General features: G+C 43.0%; 1 protein-coding gene across 1 annotated transcript in view; it reads right to left on the reverse strand.

Annotated features, from left to right (window-relative positions):
* GCLC (glutamate-cysteine ligase catalytic subunit) overlaps window positions 1-27,351 on the reverse strand; it is a 48,268-nt gene that overhangs the window by 12,893 nt on the left and 8,024 nt on the right. The window contains exons 2-8 of the mRNA XM_044252954.1: window positions 12,049-12,161; window positions 11,017-11,199; window positions 7,434-7,547; window positions 5,802-5,860; window positions 5,559-5,692; window positions 1,396-1,470; window positions 828-944 (exon numbers count right to left, since the gene is read on the reverse strand). Coding sequence (XP_044108889.1) covers window positions 828-944; window positions 1,396-1,470; window positions 5,559-5,692; window positions 5,802-5,860; window positions 7,434-7,547; window positions 11,017-11,199; window positions 12,049-12,161 — 795 coding nt within the window. The remainder of the gene's footprint in view (window positions 1-827; window positions 945-1,395; window positions 1,471-5,558; window positions 5,693-5,801; window positions 5,861-7,433; window positions 7,548-11,016; window positions 11,200-12,048; window positions 12,162-27,351) is intronic.

The raw sequence follows: 27,351 nt of genomic DNA on the forward strand, positions 1-27,351 counted from the left end.
AGTATACATTTTTTTTTTTTTTTAAGTAGATTGCCTTCATTCTTACTAAGCTAGCAAAATATATGCCAAGGTTGAAAGCGAAGCTATTAGCACAAAAGTTATTAAAACCATTTCTCCTTTACAGTTTTCTTCTACTCAGGCAACATGTTCAGCAGTTCCTAAGCACTCACACCAAGACCTGAGCAGCGGTGCAGGCCTGGCTGGGAACGTCAGAGGCACTTGAAAGGGATCGTTTAAAACCCCTGTCCGGGTCCTGGTTCTGGAGATCCTTGTTTATTAGATCTAAATGAGCCTGGGTGTCTATTATAAAGATCTCCATAGGTAGTCTTGATGCACACTCCAAGTTGGAGAAGTGCACGGTCACAATTCAACATGCAAACAAGAGGCACTAACTTCCCCTTATTAGGCATACCTAACCCTTTACATGGGGCAAAATAATCTTCGACAACAGATTCCACAGCAGAAAGCTCATATACAAAGCACTCATGTAATGCCAAAAAGCCTTTTGGTAACAAGAGCCCATCAGCACTTAGTTTGAAAATGTAGGGAAAAAAAGCATCACTAAGTTTCAGAAGAAAATGAAACAAATACAGATTTCAGCAAGTGATGAAATCTTCTTGTCCAACCAAATCATGTTTCCCATATACTCACCCCAAAACAAACACTATGACCTCAAATCAAGTTCAAACCTGTGAATTTCTTCCCACATGTGACTAGCCCATTCAAGATAACAATTTAAGGGAGACTTCAACATTGTAAGTAGTTACAATAACCCCATTTTACCTGCTTGACTTTTAAAAAAGACTATTAAGGAAAATCACTCCCACCTCCAGTCCTCTCTCCTCCCGAGTTCTGTCATCCACAGAGGCAGAAATCACTCCCCAGCGACAATCAATGTCTGACACATAGCCTCGGTAAAAAGGAGATGCCGCACTCAAAGCCATCTAAAAACAAACAAGAGTCAGCACCCGCAGGTTCGAAGTGTCACTTACATGCTGAGAAAAGCACCACGCAGTTATCTCCAGTCTAGAGGAATCCGTTGAGGTGAGCCCTATGGAGTTCTACTCCTTTGTGCCTGCATTTTCATAGCGAAAGACATCAGAAGGGACTCAAATCCTTGGATGGGATTAATTTAAATCACCCCCTCTGTCACACTGAATGTGAAGGATGGGAGAGGGGAAATGGCCACACTCAAACTAGACACTAACACAGGTGTCTTGCCAGCAATAGTAAACTTCTACAGCTGAAAGTCTTAGTCCATTAGCTCTAAATGCATACTATTTATGTCCATTTCTGAATAAAGTCTGAACTGGACTTAAATGGCAGAGTAAGCGAATGTTGCACAAGCACTCTCTCTACAAGGAAGTCTTTAAATAAGATGTCGTTTCTACTTACAACAATTGGACAGATAGTGGCCAACTGATCATAAAGGTATCTGGCCTCCGATATGCTGCAGGCTTGGAACGTTACCTGTTTAAGAATTACAAGTTATTAACAACGACAAATCAACATCTTCCCTGAGGAGTTGAGTCTGAGAAGGGGTATGGCCGGGGAAGACAGTGGGGCACGGTGTGCAGTGGTCACTCCATGGCTAACAACACTTATTAACACAGCAATTTTGTTTACATCTTGGCTTGGATGAACTTTGCCCAACAAGGGTATTTGATCACGTTCCCAACTAATACAAATAACCATTTCCTAAATTAAATAAGATTAAAATGGCAGGAACGGAAAGGAAGACACTAGGCAAATGTCAAGTTTTGAAAGGCATCCCCTCTTCTGCTGGCTTGTTTCCTTCGCCAGCATCGCAGACATTTAAGTGAGCTCAAGGGCTAGTGAAATTTTGGCACAAAAGAATAGAGATGCTCATGATGGATTCCCAAGCTCACTGGTGGCAAGTACAAGGACTAGCCTGGGACAGAGTGAGAATGGAGGAAGGGAGAGCAGTTAAAATACTGCAGCTGACAAGGACATGACCCAGGAGGGATGCAGGAGGCACACCAGAGTCCAAGCAGCAGCTGCTGGGGGGCAGGAGGTAGGGTATAGAGAATGAAGGTATGACTTGGGTTTTGGCTTGGATATTCCTGGAATAGCCAGTGAGCAGAGGCACCAAGACACGAGGGGCATATGAAGGAAAGAAGCACATAAAGCAGCCCTTTATTTAAGTGGCTAGGTCTCCAGGACTGATGCCCATCTGAGTTGGAGAAGTATTTAAGGAGTAGGCTCAGATAACATTCTGACGATGGGCAAGATCACCCAGGAAGCCTGCAGAAGAGGGATAAGTAGAACATTTCAGACTTAGGCAGAGAAAAAAAAAAATCCTACTGTTCATTAGTACAAAATGTTCTAAAAACAAGTACCCAAAAGAAGCCAAAAAAGTCCTGCCTGCCTTGGGGTGGGGAGCAGTAGAAGGGACAAAGAACAAAAATCGTGCTTGTGTTAGCATACCTGTATTAACTACAAATGGGGTACACAATTTTCCTGTCCTCTGTGGTTATTTAATAATGGTATTTTGAATTTGATGTTCATGCAGGAAATAATTTAAGGGCTTAATCTTTGAAGGAGCAGCAAAGTGAATATGTTTATTATTATAAGCCCAACCTGTTATTTCCTATAGTTTTAGCCAGGTCTCAATTTTGCTTTTTTTTTTTTTAGATTTTTTTTTTTTATTTATTTACTTGACAGACAGAGATCACAAGTAGGCAGAGAGGCAGAGAGAGAGGAGGAAGCAGGCTCCCTGCTGAGCAGAGAGCCCGATGTGGGGCTCGATCCCAGGACCCTAGGATCATGACCCGAGCCGAAAGCAGAGGCTCAACCCACTGAGCCACCCAGGTGCCCCTCAATTTTGCTTTTTTAACAAAGAACTTGTGTTAGGAGACTTGCCGTCTACCTGGAGAATTATATTCATGTCAGTGTGGTAACTAAATACAGAAAACTGTTTAGATAACTTGCTATAATTTCTGTTAATGATTCAATGCTGTATTTTAATTAACGTGTACTGGCAATTAACCAGCCATTACAAATTAATACAACATAGAGAAGAGCTGTGTTTTAGACCTCAAGGAGTAAGAGTACCAAAGGTTAAAATAAACAATTAAGAAGTGTCGGCAATTAGGTCACTCTTCACCAAAACAAGGAAAGTTTCTGCAAAGAGGTGGGAACTCAGAAATCAGCTTGTGCAAGGCTAAGGATAAAACGGCAAGTGAGGAAATGGGAGACAGTAAGCCAAGTATTTACAAACTTCTCTGCTGGGACAGACTGGCTTCTCTTAGATGACCTAGTATATACCAGGCAATTCATAGGCAAATCAGTATGCTTCAGAAAATTTGCACCTGGAATTCCATAGTTAAGTTACAACAGTGAAGTAACTTAGTTATTCTAGATATACTCAGTAAATGGCCTCAGCACTCAAGAGCTAATGTATCTATCTCCAAATCAAACAGAACATGACTGTGATTAATGGCTTGTGGCGGGGGGTGGGGGTGGGGGGGGGGTGGGGGGGGGGGTGGTAAAAGAGTCTTTAGTCCTTAAAGTATCTCATAAAAGGAGAAGCAGTGTCACTAGGAAACAGAGGGCAAAAAAGAGGAAGTATGAAAAATAGATGTTAGAAACCTAAATGTCAAATTTACCTAGAACCCATTCTTGAAGCCGCCCGGTTTTCTTAGAGGTTCCTGGAAAAACCTATTACAACATGCATGAACTTAAATGATTCTTGAAAAACTCCCCAAGAGTCAAGCATCTGAGTGTGGCTATGTGACTTTTGTTTTGTACAGTTAAGTCTTCCATTAACCTTAAAATATTCAATCATTTTCTGCTTTAACAAGCAGTTTCTAGCTTTCCACTTGAAGACACAAAGCAGGGTGTTTTCTGAGGCAATGTGTGGAATTCATCTCATTTCCCAAACACTTTATGTGATTCACGCTAATTATTTTTTAAGTTGAGTATTCAAAGTGGGGTCTTGGATGTGCAATCAAGAAGAAAACTTCATCCTAAACCCATGACAATGTGTAAACTTGGATGGAAAATTTTATCTACAAGTAAAAAGGTTAGAACACATTTATTTGAATGGTGTTTCAAGGGAAAGACCATCCCTTTGGAGAGAAGTGACTGTGCTGTCCCCCGCAGGGCACGCTGGTTTAATATTAAACCAGAAAATGCAATCAGTACCCCAACTGCACGCATACAATTTTAAAGCCATGCTCTTTAAGTTCTAGAGCTTAATGGTTCTCTTTAAAAACATTTATAATTAAGATAGAAGAGCAGATACATGGGTAAAAAAAGTCAAAAGGTCTTTTTTTATGAAATGTAACCCTCTGTAAGGAAACTTACTGGCCTATGTTTGGAAGACCACACACTTTATACTACCTATGTAAGTCAGGGAAATTGGGGAAAAAAATTATGGTTATGTAAACACATTCAGCATGGAGAAATCTGACTCTGACATTCAATTTTCATTTTAGAGAGTTATAAAAATAAGCACATCATAGCTTTGTATCAAGAAAGCACATGTCTACACTGCAGCTGTCTGAGATGATGGGAATGCTGAGTTTTTGGGCCTCTGTGTGGACAGCAGGCAGACCAGAAGCCCAAGAACTCACATCAGGGCCACACCACTTCAGGCCTCTAAAGATACCACTTCTAATCTTCTGAAGTAATCCGAACTGGATACACTCTCCTTGGACAATAACAAGTGGCCTTTTTATTTGAAATTGTCAATTTTCACTTTATACTTTGTGCAAGTCCTACTCCTGTTCTTATGATTTTAAGCGAAGGAGTTAAAACAAGCATTTCCATTGATTAAAAAACAGTGAAGTAAATATTAGCTTAGAGTCAAACCTAGAAGGGAACTTAATATAAGCCCTCCAGTGAACCAAGAAGAAAACCAAGATGGAAAGAAGTGAGGGGAGCTATCCAAATCCCAAATGAGGGACAGGTGCAGCCTGAACCCACTGCTGCCGGGTGGGTCCTATGCCCGCCCATGCAGGTCCTCAGTGAGCTTAGGCACAGTCCCTGCCGGGGGCACCAGTCATTTGACTAGATCTGTAGGAAGCTTTAACCGAGGAAACAGAGAAAGGCTGTGCCATCTCCTATGTGACCTTGCCAGGAGCAAGGTAAACACAGGCTGCTCAGTCATTCTTTTTCTACCACTAGATGGCCTTGACTGGATATGAACAATTACGGTCCGAACAATCCTTCCCTTGGATCACAAGGGCACTGGAGTGCATCCAGAGTTCCCTTTCAGAAACAGATCTGAATGATGTTACAAGCTCCAGGCCCAACCATCACTAGAAAGAACAGAGGCAGGGATCATGGAATAGTTCACAATGGAAGTAACCACCATTTATCTCTGTAGCAAACTGGAGATGCCATGATTTCTCCATCAGGAGGTAGCTACCAATGAATTCAGTAAACATCACTGGTTTTCAGAAAGGCACACTTAGCTTTCATTTCAACTGTTATCACAGTATAACTGAAAACATGCGTATCTATAAAGCAAACAAGTTAGTAAGTAGAAATGGATGAGGGCACTCTGCCTCTCTGTGTATTTGAAACAATACCTGAAGACAGCAATTGCCCATTCCAAATCCCATGGCATCCATGTAAATATGATCAGGCTTAGAAGCCTTGGCTGCCTCCTCATCCTCAGGAAATGTTTCTATAAACGGAGACGGTGTATTCTTGTCCTTAAATACTGTAGGATTAAGTTAAACAAATGAAACACGGGACAAGGATGAGATTGAAGGATTAAACAGCAATTCCCCAGCTGCCCCTCCCACCCCACCACCCCTCTGTGAACTTACTTGGTACGTTGATGACAACCTTTTCTCCTCTTCTGTGTCGGATATTTCTTGTTAGGGTACTGAAACAGACAACCAAACATCATAAATCAGCCACCTAAGAACCAACAGGTAAAAGAATTCACTCATATGCAAGTAAACAAAAAGAAATCCTCCTTCAAACGAGTGTCTGAGGCAATCCTACAGGATATCCCTGTGAATCAAGCTATTCTAAGGGAATTTTCTGTGAGAAGGCTTTGCATTAATACCACTTCCTCTGCTTCTTGATCAGGAATGCTATTCTCTTCCCTGTTCCACCCCGGACACCCCAGTCCTGTAACTTCTCAAATCAAATTCAAGTGTCCGGGGTCTGCCAGTGGTCTGGGCTCACCATGTACTTCTAACCCTCCCCGTGTTCACTCTTAAGACTTCAAGCTTTAATAACTCACTTTCCCTAGGCACCTCTGGAGCCCCAATACCTTATTACTGTCCCTCCCAATTGGCTGTATTAATACCTATTCTCTAGACCCACAGCATCTAAACCAGAAGCTACCAGGCACATTGTGGCCACTGTGCACTTGAAATGGGGCAAGTCCTACTTAAAATATGCTGTGAGAATAATATACACAACAGATTTTGAAGACTTACTACAAAATAAAAAAACAAGACATTTTGTTTTATCAGTAATTCAAAAATACTGATTCCATGTTGAAATAATTTGGATAAACTGGATTAAACAACACAATAAAATTAAGTCCATCTTCTTTTTACTTTTCTCATGTGACTGTTAGAAAATTTATAACATCTGAGGCTGACACAATCGCAGCGGACAGCGGTGATACAGACTCAGCTTGCAGACCAGCCTCTCCCACGCCTGCTGGGATCTCCTCAGGCAGAAGCACCCTCTCCTTTCTCCAAGGAGGGTCTCTGATGCATCTACCTTGTAGCATCCAGCATAACCTTATCTTTTCTTGCAACTGAATCTATCTTCCCTTTGGGCACACTCTAACATTTGAAGTTGGGAACTCCACCTATAATCTGTTCCCCCAAAAGAATCTGCATGTGACAGATGTGCAGACCTGTCAATGGAATCCACACTGACAAGACCCACGGTCCCCACCTGCAGGTCAGGAGCCTAGGCTGGGGATGACAGGAGACTCAAGGTACAAAGCAAGATCAGACTGGTGCGTGCCCTGAAGCCACTTTAAACCCAGGAATGAAACTACAAGCTAGTAGACCTTGGAGTTAATAGAACACAGAAGGTTAAGAGTTGTACATATTTTGCCCTATTATGAAAGTATATTGACTGGAATGAGACTACTTAGAAAGGGGGAGGAAAGATGGGAATAATTAAAACTTCCCCAAATGGTGTTTATAGAACTAGGACAGAAAAATATCTGTACACTGAAGACCACAGTGTCTAAGTCAGTGACTTTAAGGGAACTTGTAAGATGGGCAAGTCAGCCCCGCTCTAGGAAGCAGATCAAGCAGTTGTATGTGCATATCCTGCTGGCTTCCCTGGTTTGTTACAAAAGGAGCCTGAATTCAGTCCATGCTCCACAAGGATTCTAGGAAGGAGCACCTTACTCTCAGCCGGCAGGATTAAGAGCGAGGAACATCCATTCCATGTCTTTTTAAAGGCAGAGCCATACTCACCTAAAGCGGGGGTGCTTGTTTATGGCTTCATCAGGAAAGAAGAGGGACTTGGAAGCTCCTCCTTCAACAGGATTGGGTTTGAACTCTGGCAGCGTGAACCCAGGACAGCCTAATCTACAACAAATTGAAGAACTAAGTAGATAGGATTTTGTTTTCAAAAGTTAATAATGTCCCGCCATCACTGCACCTGTTAAGAACCACCCACGCCTGTCTCGCTTCCCCCCTCTAGGGGCTCTAGTCCACGAAAGCTGTGTAAGTACCGTGCTTTACAAACACCAACTTGTACTCGGTCTTCCTCACTGACATCTTCTTTAATGATTGTAGCCTATTAGAGACTTTATCAGAGACCTCCATCCACTCAGGATCTCTAGAGTGCTTCTTCACGTCCTAGCCATCTCTTCATTTAATAGCAAGAGCCAACCGCACAGAAGTCCCTCAGCTAGGTCACGTCAATTGTCACAGGCTACGGGTTCCCCCTAGCCATCCGATGGTTTTCCTCTACCAGCTTTCATCTGATTGTTTTTTTGACCTGTCTTTTGGCCCTGCACACCCCCATGGCCCCCAACCTGTTGATAAGCTTTGTTTAAATATCAAAGGGCTCTCCTGCTTTTTGCCTCTACAGATCACCTCACGAGTCCCTCAGGATTAGGCAGTATCCCTATAGGTGTCCCCATGTGCCCCAAGATCTCCCTGATGTCTGAAACCCAACCTAGGTCTCTTACTTGACCTAACCAAGAGCTTTAATTCCAACACAGAAAAAGGAAGCTCTGTCTTTATCCCTAAACGTAAAGCTCAAATTCCACATCCAGCTCTTCAAGTTAAGAATTTTAAGGTCATTGTTAAATGTGCTGTGAGAGAGGACAAAGACCGACAAAGTTTGTGAATGCAAAACAAGGGAGGCTCTTTCTTGTCAGGGCTTTAGATCAGTGCTAGGAAACTCTGGGCTTAAGAGCCAAGACTACCCAAGCCTTATGCTCAGCCCCTACCTTTTATAAAATAAAGCACCTGTTGGCTGCCCATATCTGCCTTGGGAACAACAATGGAATCTGCTGATCTTATCTGGAAACCCACTTCCAGCTATAATGAGGGTTCCTGAGAACTCTTGCAGCTGTGGGCACTATTTACTAGGAGCCTGCAAACTTCAGGAAAGTTCTGTAAGAGCGGCAGACTTCACTCTCGGGGGTCCCAAGGCAAGCAGGAGGAGGCTGAATGGAGGTTGAATGAAAATGTGTGTTGGGTGGACAAAGGCAGGCAGCACTCCGATCCTCAGATCCTCCAAGCACTGCTGTTCCCGCAGGCTGGCACCATCCCACAAACCCTTCTGCAGCCCCGGGAGGGCTTCATGTCCGCCCGGGGCCATTACCAGCGGGTCCAGTACATGTGCCCAGTGAGCACTTGAACTGAGCCTAGTGTGACTGAGGAACTAAGATTTCTACTTAAGTATCATTAATTTAATATTCACTTGGCCATTGTTTTGGATTATAGCTCCACAAAGAGTTTAGCCTCTTTACAAGAGAAAAATCATACAGGGGCGCCTGGGTGGCTCAGTGGGTTAAGCCGCTGCCTTCGGCTCAGGTCATGATCTCAGGGTCCTGGGATCGAGTCCCGCATCAGGCTCTCTGCTCAGCGGGGAGCCTGCTTCCTCCTCTCTCTCTGCCTGCCTCTCTGCCTACTTGTAATCTCTCTCTGTCAAATAAATAAATACAATCTTTAAAAAAAAAAAAAAAAAAGAGAAAAATCATACAGTTTACACTTAAGAAACCAAGTACTCCTTTCTCTCTTGACACCAAAACAGAACTTTATCATTTACTACTGATAGGTGAGGCTTCTCCAATAACATTCTTCCTTTGTTGATAAGTCAAGAAATACCCTGCTATCAAAAAATGTATGAACGTATTCTTAAAACAAAAAAAAACCCTAGATTTTCAGAATAAAACATTCTTCTGTTTTAGCTCTCCCTTTATAATAACTCCTACTGCTTTTAGGATAGCAGGGCAAATTCTCAGTTAATAGGATCTGGCCCGCTAACTACCTGCCCAGCCTCCCCTTTCCTCTCGGTGTCCTCGCCCCACTGGCCAGCTGCCTTCTGTTCAGCCTGGGATGTCTGCCCACTCTGCTCACTCTCCCTAGGCTGTCCGTCCCCTCCCCACTCCCACTAAACTTCTCCCAGGACACTGGACATCACTCCAATCATCTTCCCCACCTCACGGAACCCACCTGACAACCTCGTCCCCCTCTCTGCTCGACATCTTGTCCTCAAAGCACTTCCTCAACTTTATATTCCCTGGAGCTGTGGCTACCTGCTCACTCCGTCTCCGCAGAGGCAGAGACTCTGCCTGTGTTCATGACTGCATTCCCACGCCCCATGGGTCTGGCATGGAGCAGGCACTCGTATCTGAGTGAAAGGCAGAGTAGGGATCTTTTTTTTTTTTTTTTTACCCTCTTCCTTAAAACACTACGGCAAAGAACTAAGCCAACTCCTTTCCCAGCAAACCTGCCCACCCTCAACCAGATGGGGCTCTTCTGGCAGGCAGAGGGAAGCGGCCTACATGACAGAACGAAGCAATCACAGAAAATAATAGATGTATCTCTAGATGTCCGAGCTGCTTAAGTAGGCTTTCGACCACTGAGATATTACACTGAGGATTTTTAAAGAGAAAATCCCAAGTGTCTTTCCAAGACCAGCAGTAGGACCCTGAATGCCTGTGTTCATTACAGATATTTATCATTTAAAAAGAGGGAGGGTATAAAAATAGCTCTAAGTGTTTTAGTCTGTGGATACCAATCCCAAAGCTCTTTTGAGCCCTGAGGAGGTAAGCACACTTTGCCACAATCTGACAGCTAGCCAGCACAGATAAGTCAGATTTACAATTCCGTAGAACGGCATTGGAATGCCGAGCTCCTATTATGCGTGTGTGGTGTTTATGTACCTCATTCTAAGATAAGAGCATAGCTTCACTATTTACATCTTCTTTACTTTTAGGAACTTTTACCCATAACTAGATTTGATGACAACCTCTAAATTTCCTTTTCAACACAAGACACAAACATGGCCTAATGATACACACACCTCCACCCCCGTTCAGTTAGGATGTGTCAACAGCGGACTGGGCACACTGATGCCAGCCCTTCAGCAGGCGACCCTCCCAACGGCCACCGATACCAGCACTGGCCAGCGGGAGCCACTGTGAGAGTCAAGTGGGGAGAGCACCTGATCGCCATCAGATTCTGCTCCTCCTCACAGGGTCAGAACTGCTTGGCAGACGCGCCGCTCCCTCCACCCTGGCCTGGGATGGGTGCCGCCATGACCCTAGCAGTCACTGTGGTCCTTATGGTCCTGTCCACAGAGGCCAGACGAATGCTCTCATGGAGCAGTGCTCCAGCCCACCACCCATGTGCTGACGCTGGCACACAAGGTCTGCCTGCGGCTCTAATGTGACAGATTCCATCAAATGCAGCACATAAAGTACGAACTGTCTGTGAAGTATGAGAACTGGATGGTCAAATGCTTGGGTCATGATTGGCTCTTTTAGAACCTAAACCTCTGAACCATCTGCTGGGGCATGTTCATACAGGAACTAACCTGGGAAATGAAGTGATTGTGCAGAGAGCCTGGTTTTCTCCTAATAAAGAAGTCGCTTCCTTCCGGCGTTTCCTCATGTTGTCTTCGACGGTGTTGAACTCGGACATCGTTCCTCCGTACGGCTGTCCGGGTGTGCCTTCAATCATGTAACTGCCATACTCGGGTCTCCACAGGGTAGGATGGCTACAGAGGAGGGAAAATTCCATTCCCTCATATTTTGCTGCTGTCTACTCAATTTTTAGAAGTTTTTAAAAAGTCACTTCCAAAAATGGAGACATCACTCCATATAAGTGAAGCTAAGAACTCCTTTACAGTTCCCAAAGGCTGGTCATTCTCCAGAGCTCCTCAACTAGGCAAGGGTTGGAAGTACAGGGGCCAAAATAGTTGTAAGTAACTGAAAACCACACACAGGGTGCTCGCTGTCCAAGACAAGCTTGCCTGCTTTGTGAGAATGGAGAGGAGGCCATAGGGGCTTTTTCAGCTCACTGCTGGCCTCCAAACTCAAAGGCAGTCTCCCAAAATCGAGTGAGCAGGAAAATGGAACTGAAAAGCACATGCCCCTTCACCTCTTTGTCTGCTTAAAGAAATATTAAAAGACAATCCTGCCAGCCAAACAAACTCAGTCAAAGTTCTATCTGATCCCACGGTTTGGGATCTCAGTAACACTGAGTCACACTCTGTCCACAGTTTCTGCTACCCCCCTTTTTCTTTCAGCATTTAGTAATAGTAAGCAGGCTTCATATTGTGTTTATAGTTCTAAGTACTTAAATACATTCTAAGTACTTAATGTATTTAAAATGTTAACACCCTACACAGGAGGTATTTATCTTCACTCTATAGATGAGGAAAGAGAGGCACAGAGACATTAAGCATCTTGCCCAAGAGTATACCCAGCTACGAAGCAGGAGAACCAGAGCCTGTGCTCTCATCTACAATGCCATCCTGCCTCCTAGACACTGGAGGAACGATTCCACTTTAGTAGTTCTACCAGGTTCAGAAACACTAAAGCAACCCTTTGGTTGATCTGCTTACTTTGGGTTTGTCCTTTCCCCCTTTTCTTGTAGAGTTTCAAGAACTTCCTCTCCGGATAGGACCAACCGGACTTTCTTGTTTTCATGATCAAAAGACACCAACATGTATTCCACCTGTTGAAAGTAAAAGAAAGATTAACCTTCTTCCAGACTTGTGTTCAGTGTAACCTTTAGGAGGCAGGGAGATAAGAAGGTCAAAAAGGACCCACAGTAATTGGAGACAGTCACATTTGCTTACACTACACGGCACACAATGAGTGTTCTTTTGCACAGTATGAAAAACTGGAGAAAATCAGTCAATAGTGCCCCTGTTTGAGAACCAGAACTTATTTCTCCATTACTTCTTTTTCCTGCTCTACTTAATATCTCAAAGAAAAGTCAAGATTTTGATAGATTGTACTTCACAAGTATTTCAAAGCTAAAATTCTGTCAACTGCAGTTACAAAACGAAGTTGCATTTTTAAATTTATTTCCTCAAGTGGCTCACTGTAAGTTTATAAGAGTGGGTATCTGGACAGATTATCAAGGCAGATAATCTTCATTTACTGGCAGGTTATTAAATCCCATTGTTAAGTTTCACTGTTGGAGAGTTAAATCATAACCATAAACACACCAGTATGGACAAGTTATTTTAGGAGTTTCAGCAATGTAGTTTTGGTTCTTCAAGAGTAACTTAAGACAGCTTCCCCACCCTGAAACCATATACGATTTACAATGCAAGGTGTACTAGTGCATTTATAATACCTGGTGGAATTCTGATAAAAACAGGAGTTTAATACCAAAGTAAGACTTTTCTGGGTGGAGTACAAATAGAGCCTGCTTTTGTCTTCCCTGAAATCAGATGCTTTAAATCATGATAGTTGGTGTAAACAGTGGAAACTCACAATCACGATTTATGGCTGAAATAAAACATCCATATGTAAGTGAAAAGGTATGGAATCAGGTCGTTCAGGCAAACACTTGAGAGCACCCTCTGGGCAAGATACCGAGAGAGAGAAAAGGTGATAAACTACTGCCCTAGGAAGCAGACCAGTCTGCAGAAAGAAGTATTTTGTTTGGCTTATCATAAAAGAAAAATAAGAAAAAAAAAAAAGAACAATATATCCAGTATATCCAGTATCTACCTGACACTTCACATGTAAATCCAGATTTCCAGCCTTGAAAACAACAACCCAGAAGCCCATTCCTACAGGGTGGGGCATGCTCTGGTCTGCAGTGGCCTCTTCCTACTTACGCGTACCTGCCTGGTCTGGGCAGGCGCTGCAGTCAGCCACCCATTAACGCAGACACAGCCATGTTCAACAAGAGACAGTTTTACAACTAAGCTAAGAAATGGAATTATAAAGGGGAAAAATGTCAGGAAACCAAAGAAAAGAGCCTGGCAGGTTTAAACAACAAAAACTAAACTTTCAATAAACTTTTCAATAAACTACCTTTTATTAGTTGTTGCTATGGACTGAATGTGCCCAACTCCCCCCCCAATTCACATGTTGAAGCCCTTATTCCCCAATGGGATGGGATTAGTGTCCTTAATGGAAGAAATAAGAAAGATGATCTCTCTTGCTACCACGTGAGGACAGAGCTGCTTGTAAGCTAGGAAGAGAGCCCTCACCTGGAAATAAATCTCTTGCCACCTTTCCCCTTGGACTTCGCAACCTCCAGAACCATGAGAAATAAACGTCTGTTGTTTAAGCCACCTAATCTATGGTAAATGTTATAGTAGCCTGAACTAAGACAGCTGTCTTACTGAAGGATTTAAGTTCCCATTATTGCTTTCCTATTAGAATTTTTTAGTTCAAGAAATAGGTAAGACTTTTTGCTTTAGCTACCATGAACCAGAAAGGTGAAATCTGCACTTGTATAATCACTCAATATAAAATGTCTGAAAACCGTGAGCTGCAGAATCCAGAAGTGCTCCCAAATTTAAGTACAGGTTTTCAGATAGCTATTTGGGAGTCCTAGATCTGGATGGAGAAGCTAAGAACTGATGGAACAAGAAACTTCATTAAGTCTCAGGATGAATATATAAAAATATCCTAAGTGTAAGAAACAAGTTTACTTTTAAATGAGCATTAAGAAAGGGCATGCTGTGAATTTTCATATGTGGATCCTAATCTCCCAATCCATCATTCGAAGGAGGAAGGATCACCTATTTTACAGATATGCAAAGATGCTCAGAGAGGCTGAATAAGCTGCCCAAGGCCACAGGGTCAGGGCAGGGATGTGAACCAAGCCTGCCTGCCCTCAAAGCACAGCACACTTTGCTGCTAGGACTCTAGAGAATGCCAGTTTTGGAGAGTGGTAAGAAAGTTTTTGAAAAATCGTTACGGGGGGCCTGAGTGGCTCAGTTGATTAGGTATCTGCCTTCAGCTCAGGTCATGATCCCAGGGTCTTGGGATCAAGCCCCATGTCTGGCTATCTGCTTCGAGAGGAGCCTGCTTCTCCCTCTCCTCCTGGCTTGTGCTCTATCTCGGTCACTGTCTCTTCTTCTCAAATAAATAAAATCTTTAAGAAATAATCATTATAAGCTATATGAGGCAGGGGCAGGATATAATGCTGGCTGAAAATCTCACAAACTGATTATGCCTCAATTTTATCAAGTGGGCCTGACATCATAAAAGCTGAGATATTGCAGTTACAGTCTGAGATTTAAGCAGATGCCTTAGCCCAGCTTTGGCCCAGGTCAGAGCATCTGGCTCTACAACGCCTTGCTGACTCTGAGGAGGAATCTTCCTACTTCCAAACTTCCTCCTTTGATCGTTGGCTCCAGCGCATCTGCAGGCCATCATCAGTTATTTGGGGTTCCCTTCTTAACCAGAGAGCATTTCCTGCAAGACAGATGAAGAGATACTTCCTAGTTTACTGGGTTCCCATCATTTATCTGCTAACAAAAGGAGCAAGAATTTTTGCACCCACTTATGTAAATAGGCTAAAGTGCAATAACTCTTGTTAGTTTCCAAGTTTTGAAATAATTGAAATCCTTAGTTTTCAAAATCACTGTGAGACCACGAGTTTAAAGCATGGGAAGGGCAGAAGAACAAAAAGCTCAACCTCAGCCCGAGTTTTAAATATCAGCCAAATGGATGACATTTAAAATGCTTACAAACCCAACTCTCCCTAATTAAAAAATAATCATCCATGACCTCATTAAGCAAATGAAACAAACACATCAGAATATTTACCCAAGTGAGAAAAAAAAAAAAACAGAAATAAACGCACTCACTTTTGGATAAAATGGAAATTTAGTTAGAAGCCTTAAGAATTCCCTAAACACTTTTCTTGGAAAAGTTAAGGTTCTTGGAAGTAATCTCCCCTCCCCCAAGTCGCTTTGATTTTCTGCCTCAGTGCTCAGGATGGTTCTTTCAGCTCTTGCCTTTTTTGTTACCTTTTTAAACCCTTCCCCTACCCACCTCAATACATTTGTGTTTATTTCTAATTCTACATCACACAAGCATCAAAATAATTAACTCAATCTTTCCCAACAGCCAAGCTAGAGCCAAAATGGAGTTTGGTTCAGTGAGCTAGCTGCTGAGTGGTAATAAAATGACACATTAAGTCAATGCTGTCCCTATGTAGAATACTTAAAGTCACAGTGATTTTTATTATATCTGGATTTTGTCCCCATCTTAAACTTCCTTTTTGCATCCAACGGATGAGAGAAAAGGCAAAATCAAGGAGAAAATAACAAGAGGGCACAGAGGCCCTTCTGAACACACCACATTCCAAGGACTAAACATACCAGCTTCCAAACATGTCTGAAACAGCATGTGGGCTGTGTATTTAGAGCTAAGGCAACATCTATGCACGCTGCACACATACACAATCCCAAAGGCATCATAAGCGGCGTGCAGAGTGACTAATTCAAATTTGTGTAATCAACATAGTATTTGGAAGTAGCAAAAATAGCCACTGGGCTCTATTCTTGGTACACAGATCATTAACTCTCTAAATGTAACTTAGGAATGCTGCTGCGCAGTACCCATCAGTTATCTTTTTATATGGGGGGAAGAGACAATAAAAATAACTAGCCACTATGCGAGACACACATTTTTAAATGTGCACTTTTTCTACAAATGAAAATGAAAATTTAGATTTCATTGCTAAAAAGGTTAATAAGTTTTATCCCACTACGGTAAAAAGCCACTATATCTCATAACAGTTGAATCAAAGAAAAAGACCCACTCAAAAGACTATTATGTAGGCTATGCATATACAGTGTTGCTAGGAATGACCTGAACATGATAATCGACTAGTTATTCAGTGCAGGTTTACACAAGCATGAGGTGCTTTATGTTTATCCAAAATTAGGCCAATAAAATAAAGAATCTTAATTGAGATGATGTAAGTACACCAGACAATGCTGGATATATAGTAGACTGTAAAATACTTGTAGCATCAGAGTTCAAGTTAATAAGAGTAACTGTTAATATCAAAATATTAATTTTCCCCCCTTAGGATTTATGTTGCCTTTAAATGGGATTTACCACCAGTTTAAAATAAATTTCCTTTGTTAAAAAAAAAAATATTTTGAGGGTACTCTACCATGAAGGTAAGGGTTTTTTTGTTTGTTTTTAAGATTTTATTTATTTATTTAACAGAGAGAGAGATCACAAGTAGGCAGAGAGGCAGGCAGAGAGAGAGGAAGGGAAGCAGGCTCCCTACCGAGCAGAGAGTCAGATGTGGAGCTCGATCCCAGGACTCCGGGATCATGACCTGAGCCGAAGGCAGAGGCTTAACCCAATGAGCCACCCAGGTGCCCCGAAGGTAAGGGTTTTAAGGAGCTTAGAACTTGAGGAAAGGCTAGACATTTTATAAAACAGGAGTGTTTAAATCTCTACTCCCTGGAGGTAAAAATGGTGCTTAATTAGGAAAGCAATCTAGTTCTATATGGCTCAGAAGCAGTTAGAGGAAGTTCCTTGTGTTTAGGGAGTTCTATTTTGAGAAATTCTTTTGTCTCCAGCCATCCTAACAAAATTCAAAATTTGGGGCTCAGGGCCAGCTCCTCTACTCCACAGTTGGTGTTTTTCCAGTGGCCCAAGCAGTAGTCTTGACTCCTGCTAGAACTACCTGTCACTTCTCAGAGACCCAGTTTTCTCTTTACACTAACTCCAAAACAAGTACACAGCCACTTTGTGGGTTAAGGATAGAGTCAGAGTTCATGACAGATCAGCACCCAAACCCACAGGCTTGCTGTCTGCCCCCTACCCCGTCCTTTCACCCACTCAACAAGGCCCAGTATTGGATAGGTGCTGCCAATACCATGAGCCAGGCAGGTGTAGCGCCTGCTCTCAAACTTCCACTGCTGCTAGATCCACAGCCAGTAACACAAAAGAAGGAAACGATCTGGGTAAGTGCTCAGGACGACCAAGCAGAACTGTACGTATGTAGAAGAACTGATCCAGTCTAGGGGATCAGAAGGCTTCCTGGAAGAAAGGGACTGGCCAGATGAAGGAGAGGGTCTACTGATGTTTCAACAACCTCCCAGAGGATTCCCAAGCTTTCCCCCACCAACATTCTGACTGCAGCATAATCACAGGTCTGGCTGGTCAGAGATGCAGATAAACTGGGTCCACCCCATAGAGATGATGCCACAACAGTCCTCCTCTACATTAGAAGCAGGTTTTTTTTTTTTTTTTTAAGATTTTATTTATTTATCTGACAGATAGAGATCACAAGTAGGCAGAGAGGCAGGTAGAGAGAGAGGAGTGGGGGAAGCAGGCTCCCTGCTGAGCAGAGAGCCTGATGCGGGGCTCAATCTCAGGACCCTGAGATTATGACCTGAGCTGAAGGCAGAGGCTTTAACCCACTGAGCCACCCAGGCGCCCCAACATTAGAAGCAGTTTTAAAGCTAGCAGCCAAGTCTTCTGTCTAGAAGACCGTTTTCTCACATGGTAAAATACACATGGCAAAATACAAAAACCAGTAGGTTTGAGTGCACGCTCAACTGTCCAGTTGATGGCATTTATTTCCGTACCTAGCAAGAGACCCAAACTCAGAGCACCCACCAAGAGCAGCCAGCTGCCATGATGCTTAGTTTTAAACACCTGCACTTAAATAGGGACGACCAAAATGAGGAGACCAAAAGAAGAGCTGTGCTTCAAATACTGAATCAACTTGAGTAAAAAATTCTGATATGGATATAATGACATTTGATGGGGCTCAGAATGGGATTTAAGGCAGACTCCCAAGTGAGACACATCTGGTGACCCTACAAATATCAAAACCACTGTTTTATGTGGTAACTTCTAAGCACTTCTGAGGGACTAGTAACCATGAGGCAGAAACTCTTGACACACGTGCTTTTGTACAGCCTTGTATATGGTGAGATTTTAAACTGCTGATAGGTTATATTAAACTGCCACATGGGCCCCAAAGAATGCTTTAGTTTAGTCTAAAGACATATCAAATTCTTAAATTATTGGATGTATTTTGACTTTCTCTCCTACTAGGAGATGTCCTTTTACAGATGTTAATTTACAGAATTACACAGGGTGTACTCTAGGGAAGTTTACGCTTTTGGAAAACAAAATAAATGTGGCCTCACCCTGACCTGGTCTTCTGTTGGCATCCTAGATTAGGACTAGATTAGGACTTCAGTTTACAGAGTACACGGCTTTTTATTTATAATGTGTTAATCTCAATTTTAACAATACATAACATCAGTGAATTTCCTGTATGGTTCAGTGAAGTAACTTCCTTGAATCATTATCTTGGCCCACACAGAGAAAAATTTTTTCACATGCCAAGATTAGTAATATGAAGCCTAAGTGAAAAAATTAAAGACTTTAAAGGAGGGAAAGAAGGGGCGCCTGGGTGGCTCAGTTGGTTAAGCCGTCAGCCTTTTGCCTGCAGCTCCCCCTGCCTGTGCTCTCTTCTCTGACAAAATCTTAAAAAGAAAAAAAAAAAGAAAAGAAAAAAAGACTATGTTAAGGAATTCACATGCTCTAATGAAATCTAGCAGAACCCAACCAAACTTAGTTTCTCACAGAAACTAACCACCCAAAAGGCAGTTCCATCAAGTCAAGTCACCAATGGTGAGGGCACTCAGCAGTTAAAACAACCCTAACCCTAAACGTTAACCTTTCCTGAAGACCCAGTATTGTAAATATAGTTTTTATTTACCTAAAAACATCTGTATTTCAGACCTATAGCTTCTGGGTTCCAAGGACAAGTGCATTACTCAGCTCTTTGCTGTGAACACATTCCTCAGCCAGAGCCCTGGTCACCACATGGCTAACAAGAAGCGAGGTATCTGGGTCCCCACACAGAGGCTGCTCTGGATCGACTGCTCTGCGGCGCTCAGTATTGGGGGCTGTGCACCAAGAACCTGTGAGGTGGCTCCTAGCAGCTGTGGGTGAGCTTAGGGCTTTCGTGGGGGGGGGGCATGCTGCTCCTGGAGAGAGAAAACCCACTCTCCATGGTGGTACCCAGCTCTGCCCAAATGCACACCTAGTGCTGGGAGAGCAAGAAAACAAGGATACTCCTTTACAGTAGAAGTTAGGTTGGTCTGAATTCAAGGACTGCCCAGGAAATAGAAGTTTGGAGTTTTAGTTTTTAGAACTAGTAGAATAGCCCACCAAACTAAGGTTTGTGGTTTTTTTAATTAAAAAAAAAAAAAAAGCACTTTCTAAAAAGACTAAGCGAAAGCCAATGCTAAAACAGAAATTCCATCTCCAAAGTGAGTGCTGTGCCCAGAAGGGCTCACCTATGCCCCCAGTGACAGAGCAGGCTGTGGGGGTTGTGGGCAGAGATTCAACAACTCCAGTTCTAATGCTATATTTCACCACTGCAAGAATCTGAGCACACTCTTGCATAATTCCATCTCACAAAGGCAACATCAGGGCTCCCTCCTCAGGAAAGATTCCTGGATGTTTGGGCAGATCCCACTCAGAGCACAGTTCTAACCTTACACTGGGATGTGGAAGACGGAGACTCCTATGAATACAAACTCCTTTCCTGCCAGATTTCAAGTTCACATTAAAGAGGTAAGTCAAAGCACTCGATTTTGGCCCAGTACCTGCTGCCCCCAGCCGAGGCTGGCACAGGCTGCATAACTATCAAGTGAGGTCAGCCTGATGTTCATGTAAAGGGCTCACCCGCCTCTGCCCTTTCAAGGGGCTCCACTGCCAGCAGAAGATTAGCTGGGAAGGCCGCAGCCACATTACTAAACCTGTTAGCATTTGTCCCGCAGACCGAAAAATTTACCAAGCATATTCAATATTACAGTTTTGAAAGGATGTTGGCGTTTCACTAGAAGGGAATCACTGGCCATCTGGTACGAAAAACACTTGAGCATCTGTGGCTCTAAGATATTTATATGTTCACTCAAACAAAAAAAGCCGACTTCCTTTATCACCACCATCCTTTCCTCTTTCTTTTTCTGTCCACCTTCCATCTACTCTTGGGTTGGAGCCCATGAAGACTGTCCGAGCACTCTTCCTCCTTCTTACTTGGGAGCTGGTGTATGGGGGAAGCAGGCTTTAGAGTCCATCCGATACTGGGAAGAGGACAAGCTTTGTGTCAACTGCCTAAAGTAGTAGCAACTACACAGCACCCCGCAGATGCTGGTGGCTATTGTTTTCCAGCTTGTGGGCGAGGCTACGGTTACTCTGCCTCAGTAACCGTAGCCTCGCCCACAAGAACAGTGTCTCAGAGGTGTTTTCCAAATGCTGTCGGCTATAATCAACATTACAGAAAGATCTCGAAATAGAGACTATCAGAATAGGTCACTGATGGGAAGGGAAGCACCATCTCACCAGAATATTTCCTTTGGCATTTGTTTCAGGGACCACTGGCTTCAGTTAAAAGTGAAAGCTCATGGTGTAGAACACTGCCTAATTCTGCAGTTAAGTAGTCCTGGGTTCCTGCACCAAGCAGATCCAGTCATCCCCCTCCTCTTTGAAACTTTCAAGCGGCTCCCACTGAGCAAAAAACACCACACCCCTCATCAAACCTCCCTTTTCCCCACCATGTTGTGGCCACACTTCTGTTTTTCCAACAACCAAGTCAGGGCCTTGACAGCACTTTTCTCTGCTTGGGAAGATCTTACTTTAGCCCTTCACACAGCTGACTCCTGTGGGTCTCAAGTTCAGTGCTACCTTTTCAGAGAAACCTTTGTTGACCACCCGGCTCCCCCAGCACAAGCACTTCCTTGTCCCCATCCCCAAGGGGGCACCACCCTGCTCAGAACAGTCTTAATTTTCCCCTCTTTTCTTAGAAATATTACCATGACAGACATTTGGAATTTGTCTTAGACTCTGGGCACCTTAGCTTCATCATTTGAAGAAATAAGCGGGGGCAAGAAAAAAATTCCTTCCAGCTCTAAAGCAATACAAGTATCCCAGCTTTTCAAAAATTTGAGTCAAGCCACTTCATTTGTATGAAAGTCCTAGAAGAGCACAGGTTTCCCCGTTATCGGAAAGTAGAGTGTCCCTGTAAAAACTTTCGCAAACAGAATTAATTAGAATGAAGAGTGTTCCCCGTTTTCCAAAAGTTCGTGGTGGGCCACTTGCTTTTAAAAAAGACCTTACATTAGCATGGTAACTGCCTTCCCCCAGGCCCCCACAAAAGCAAAAATCCTCTTTGGAGTTCTTTTGGTTAGTAAAAAACATACTAACGTAGGTCTTTCATAAAAGCAAAAAATGCCATAATGCAAAACTTACAGAAAGTGAGAGATAACAGTATCTGTTTTTGCTAACTGAAAGAAATTTGGAGGTTTTTGTTTGCCTTTATGGAAAAAGGCGAAAATAATGGCCCCCCCAGCAAGCCCTTATAGAGACAATTGGCACCCCAAACATCCCTGGGAACCACATCCAGCAGATCAGTCCAAAGTAGGCATAGTTCTGACCTGTGTCAGTGAGCATCTAGACTTTATGTTAGGTTATTTTGTGCACCCATTAGTAAGATACATCCCAAAGTACCAAGAAAGTCTAAGGTTGGGCACCTGGGTGGCTCATTTGGGTAAGCAGATGCCTTCAGCTCAGATCATAATCCAGGGGTCTTGGAATCGAGCCCCAAGTCGGGCTCCCTGCTCAGTGGGGAATCTGCATCTCCCTCTGCCTCCGCTGTTCCCTGTGCTTATGCTCTCTCTCAAATAAAAGCTTAGGAAAAAAGGTCTAAGGTTATTTTGGGAGTCTGGAAACACCCCAAATTTTTTCCATATATTAACAGTAATTGCTTCTTCTCTTTACACCATTTTGGGTTACAAAGGGTTTCATAGGGATGCTTTACTTTTGGTTGATGGGGGAAATCTGTATTTCTATTAAGCTCTTCTAGAAATTCTTAGTGTATGATCAGCCATTTTTCTTTCACTTTCAAATACATTACTCACTCTGCACTGCCAGGAAGGTAATTTTATTCAAATGCATTGTCTTATTGTCCAAAGTTTACCCCTTTTAAACATATGATATCTTAAAAATTTTTATGTATGTATGAGTGGAAGTCCCTCTAAAGTTGATTACATCCTCCTCTGCTATCAATAGGAAGGTCCTAAACCCACTTTCGTTTTTTAAGGCTTCAGACTTCATCAGTAATTTCATTTAACTAGAATCACAGCAGAGCAAGGTTCTTAGAAGTACAATGGGCTGCCACATCTAGATGTGGTTTTCACAACTGCTCTCTGAATTGGTCTCTCTCGCTTCTGCCTCGATTGATCTGTTTATTATAATTCATCCTGAGGTGAGAAGCCAGATGCCAAGCTTTCAGAATTGTGTATTAAGTGAGTGCTCTCAGGGTAAGGGCTTGAGACGCTTTTAGGAGGAAAGTACATAAACTCTGTCCTTAGAAGCCTTTTGTTTACTTCCTAGTCCTCTGAGTACTAAAGCCCCAGGATCAGGACCCCTAGATACAATTCAGTACAGCAGTGGCAGCCTTGGGGGGGCCAAGAGGAGAGGACTACCATGCTTAACCACAGGCAGGGCTGCTGAAGCATGCTGGCTAAGAAGGTACCTTCCACGTACCCAACTTGTGTAAATAGGTCAACATTTCCAGAAGGAAATGAAGGACATATTCCTAAATAACCTCTTCAGGTTTGTCTGTGGTTTAAAGTGCTCAGAGCATATACTTTCAAATAATAAAATCTTAAAAAACAAAGTTTTTATTTGACAGAGAGCCAGAGATCACAAGTAGGCAGAGAGGTGGAAGCAGACTCCCCGCTGAACAGAGAGCCTGATGCAGGGCTCTATCCCAGGACCCTGAGACCATGACCTGAGTCGAAGGCAGAGGCTTAACCCATTGAGCCACCCAGGCGCCCCCAAAACTTTTTTAATTAAAAAATGTTAACTTCCTAGGGTTGCAGGTCACTGGTGCAACCCTTAACCCTTAAAAACACTTCAGACAAGTGCCAGCCAGCTTTTACAGGTACTTCAAGATCCTGACTATCTCTCTGGAGCATTAAAATCTGTGGAGCCCTGTGCACCCCAGCCCATGACCCCCACAGATAATCCAAACAGGGCAGAGTCACAGCCCAGAATCTTACTAGCTTCCAGGAAAAGGGTCACGGAGTCTCTTGCCTAACAGTTTTGTTTTAACTCTGCTACATCAGCAGCCAGGGGGGGAAAAAAAAAAGCATTAACCAAATCCAAAGGACTAAAAAAAGGACCTCAGGGGAAGGGAGACAAGACCAATGGATGTGTGTGAACATTTATGTAATGAGGAACATCTGGTTTGGGGTCCTTTTGTAATTTTGTTCTGGAAATAAGTTTAACTACCAAATCCCAAATGGTCTGACCATGACAGACACAGAAATCCTAAGCATACAGAAAGCACTCCAGTGTCCAACAGCAGAACTGTAGCCATATAAACTCTCCAAGGATATACCAATCCAGATAACCAAAGTTTCTGAATAGCTAGCAAGCTATATCCAAAATGAGCTCTTTGGGCTACAAGACTGAGGTTTAATCATGTTTCCCCAATGTCTTAAACCAGGTCTAAGAAACCCAATCTTCGACTGGAGACTCAGGGTTGCCATTCTAAAATACTCAATCCATTACAATCATTTTCAACGTGCTACGGAGACAACTTAACAGCCATAGACATTATTCCTTACGGGATACCCAAATTCATATACTATCCAGTTCAACTAAAATAGTTCCATTCTGTTTCTTTCTAAAATTATAACCAAGATTTTAAGGACCCTATGAGCACTGAAAACATCCATAGGCGTTGTGCCATTTATTTTGGCCAGAAACCAACTTTTGCTTTTCTTGCAAATTCTTAATATGTTCCAGATAGGCTGCTGCCAAAGCCTCCAGTCCCTCCCCAACCAGCAAATACAGTGCTTCACTTCAGTTCCCATCCTTCCAAAGCTCTCGAAAGCACGCTCTCCTCCTTCCCGCACAGGACAGCGCTACTACCCGCTACGCAGCTTCCTCTCAGGATGCCACGGATTCATCAAGGTTCTGAGGTGTGGCCAAGGTTTCTTCTCCCTGGGCTAACTGGCTCTCCACTTGGGTTTTAAGCACCATCTTTAGGCCTGTGGCTGCCCCACCATACACACAGCTCAGATGTTGCTCCAGCTTTCTTCGGTCTTACCTGCTATTTCCACTGAATGAGTGGAGGGCTCCTTAAATTAAAGGGTTGCAGAACAGAATATCCAAACCAACAGTTCCCCCAAGGAACCACCCTGCCAAGCAGTCTTATTCATCTGATCATCTTTGCCAGGAATGGGTATGAGAGACATAACCTAACCGCCCATGTGCCTCGTCCTTTCTCTCCCTCTTTAAAGTATCTTATTTTATTTTATTTTTTTATTTTAAAAGACTATTTGTCGCAGAGAAACAGAATGAGAGTTAAGCACACAAGCAGGGGGAGAGGCAGGCAGAGGGATAAGCACGTTCCCCGCCGAGCAAGGAGCCCAATGTGGGACATGATCCAAGGACCTTGAGATCATGACCTGAGGGGAAGGCAGACACAAAAACAGACTGAGTCACCCAAGTGCCCCTGAAGTTTCTCTTTAATATATGCAAATCTTTTTCTCCAGATTCGTAGGCTACACTCTCTTCTCTCACTTAGCAATGACACGGCCTCCGTAGTGTGGTCCTTGTCTCTAGTTAATCCTCCCAATCCATTCCATTTCACACTATGATCAAAGGGACCTGGAAGAATTCCCTTGTACCAGTCTTGGATTTAACAATACTGTATCTCCTGACATGGCCTATTAAAGGACCTTCAACAGCCTGAAGCCAACCTACTTTTCTAGCCTCAATTTCTAGGCATTCCCTTTTCCCTGCTTTAGTCCTGTGTTATGGCAATACTCCCTCAACATCAGGCACCTCCGTAATCTCACGTTTGTGCATTCCCTTTCCTTGCTTCTCTAACTCACTTTGAGACCTACCAGAAGATTCACTCCCCACCTTCCATTCATAAGACTCCCAGGATCTCTAGATATACAGCAAACTCTTCCTCTCCTCCCTCCCGCGCATCCACCCATCTGCCTCTCACTCCAGTTCAAGGGTGGAGAGCTTCTCGCTTTTCTTGACTTCTCTCTTCAACCCCATGACCTAGCATAGTTACGTCCTTAATATATAGGAAGTACACAATAAATACTTAATTTAAAAGTTTTCCATCATGGAAATAAAGCCTTTAGTGTTCTGCCATACGTAAGTGAAATTTCAATATCAACTTTTTTCAAGAAAACATTTTCACAATACCATCTTGCTTTTAATAGAAAAATTGTGAAGCTCAAATAGGCTTAAGACATAAAAAAAAATTTCTAGAAACCTAGTATTCATGGCTTTATAATTATTTTGTCAGTAGCCAGTGAACTATATTATCTTAGACCAATGCTAAAACCCAAAAGGTGATAGAGTTAAGGAAATAAATTCTACCATTTCTTGTATGCATTTCCTGATTTTTATAAATCGTATGGAATTTAAAGTATTCTCAGTAAATTGTTAAAAAATACAATTAGGAACTATACATATGTAAACACGCAATTCAAAACTAAATGGTAGGGGCACCTGGGTGGCTCAGTGGGTAAAAGCCTCTGCTTTCGGCTCAGGTCATGATCCCAGGGTCCTGGGATCGAGCCCCGCATGCTTCCTCCTCCCTCTCTGCCTGCCTCTCTGCCTCCTTGTGATCCCTGTCTGTCAAATAAATAAATAAAATCGGGGGCGCCTGGGTGGCTCAGTGGGTTAAGCCACTGCCTTCGGCTCAGGTCATGATCCCAGGATCCTGGGATCGAGCCACGCATCGGGCTCTCTGCTCAGCCGGGAGCCTGCTTCCTTCTCTCTCTCTCTGCCTGCCTCTCTGCCTGCTTGTGATCTCTCTCTGCCAAATAAATAAATAAAATCTTTAAATAAATAAATAAAATCTTAAAAAAAAACAAAACAAAACTAAATGGTAGATTTTTTTGTTTGTTTTTTTTTATTAGTCTTACAGAGGAGGAAATTGTGGTCTTAAGAATTTAAATTCTGGGGGCACCTGGGTGGCTCAGTGGGTTAAGCCTCTGCCTTCGGCTCAGGTCATGATCTCAGGGTCCTGGGATCGAGCCCCGCATGCTTCCTCCTCTCTCTCTGCCTGCTCTCTGCCTACTTGTGATCTCTGTCAAATAAATAAATAAAATCTTAAAAAAAATAATAATAATTTAAGTTCTGTGTCTAAGATCACACAATCATTCAGGGGAAGACCCAGGACTTAGACTTGCATCTTCAAATTAAAGTCTATTCAAAAAATGTATGCAAACTTTTCAAATAATTGTGCTTTCACCAAATACCCAATCATAGGACGAAAACAGTGATATTAAATGACAAACATCATAGCATAAAGGCAAAGAAAATCCTGACTTTAAATAAAATTTGCTAGGGGCACCTGGCTGGCTCATTTGGAAGAGCATGAAACTCAACTTTGGGGTCATGAGTTCAAGCCCCAAGATGGATGTAGAGATTACTTAAATATAAAAATAATAAATAAAAAGAAACTTGGCTAAATGTTGATTGCTGGAGGTATCTTATAACCACGAGGACAGCCAGCCTTTGGACAAAGTTTACAGAGAAAGAACAGAGCTGAAAGGAGAATAGAAAAAATAGGAAAGACTTCTACTTCTGTTCAAGAGGGAATAAAAGCAACCAATTTTACCATCTGAAACAGCCAAAATGAGAGAGAGTATATGAAACAGCTTTTTTTTTTTTTTTTAAAAGATTTTATTTATTTATTTGTCAGAGAGAGAGGGAGAGAGAGCGAGCACAGGCAGACAGAGAGGCAGGCGGAGAAGCAGGCTCCCTGCCGAGCAAGGAGCCGGATGTGGGACTCGATCCCAGGACGCTGGGATCATGACCTGAGCCGAAGGCAGCTGCTTAACCAACTG

Source organism: Neovison vison, chromosome 1 (genome assembly GCF_020171115.1).
Source record: "Neovison vison isolate M4711 chromosome 1, ASM_NN_V1, whole genome shotgun sequence".
Classification (NCBI taxonomy): domain Eukaryota; kingdom Metazoa; phylum Chordata; class Mammalia; order Carnivora; family Mustelidae; genus Neogale; species Neogale vison.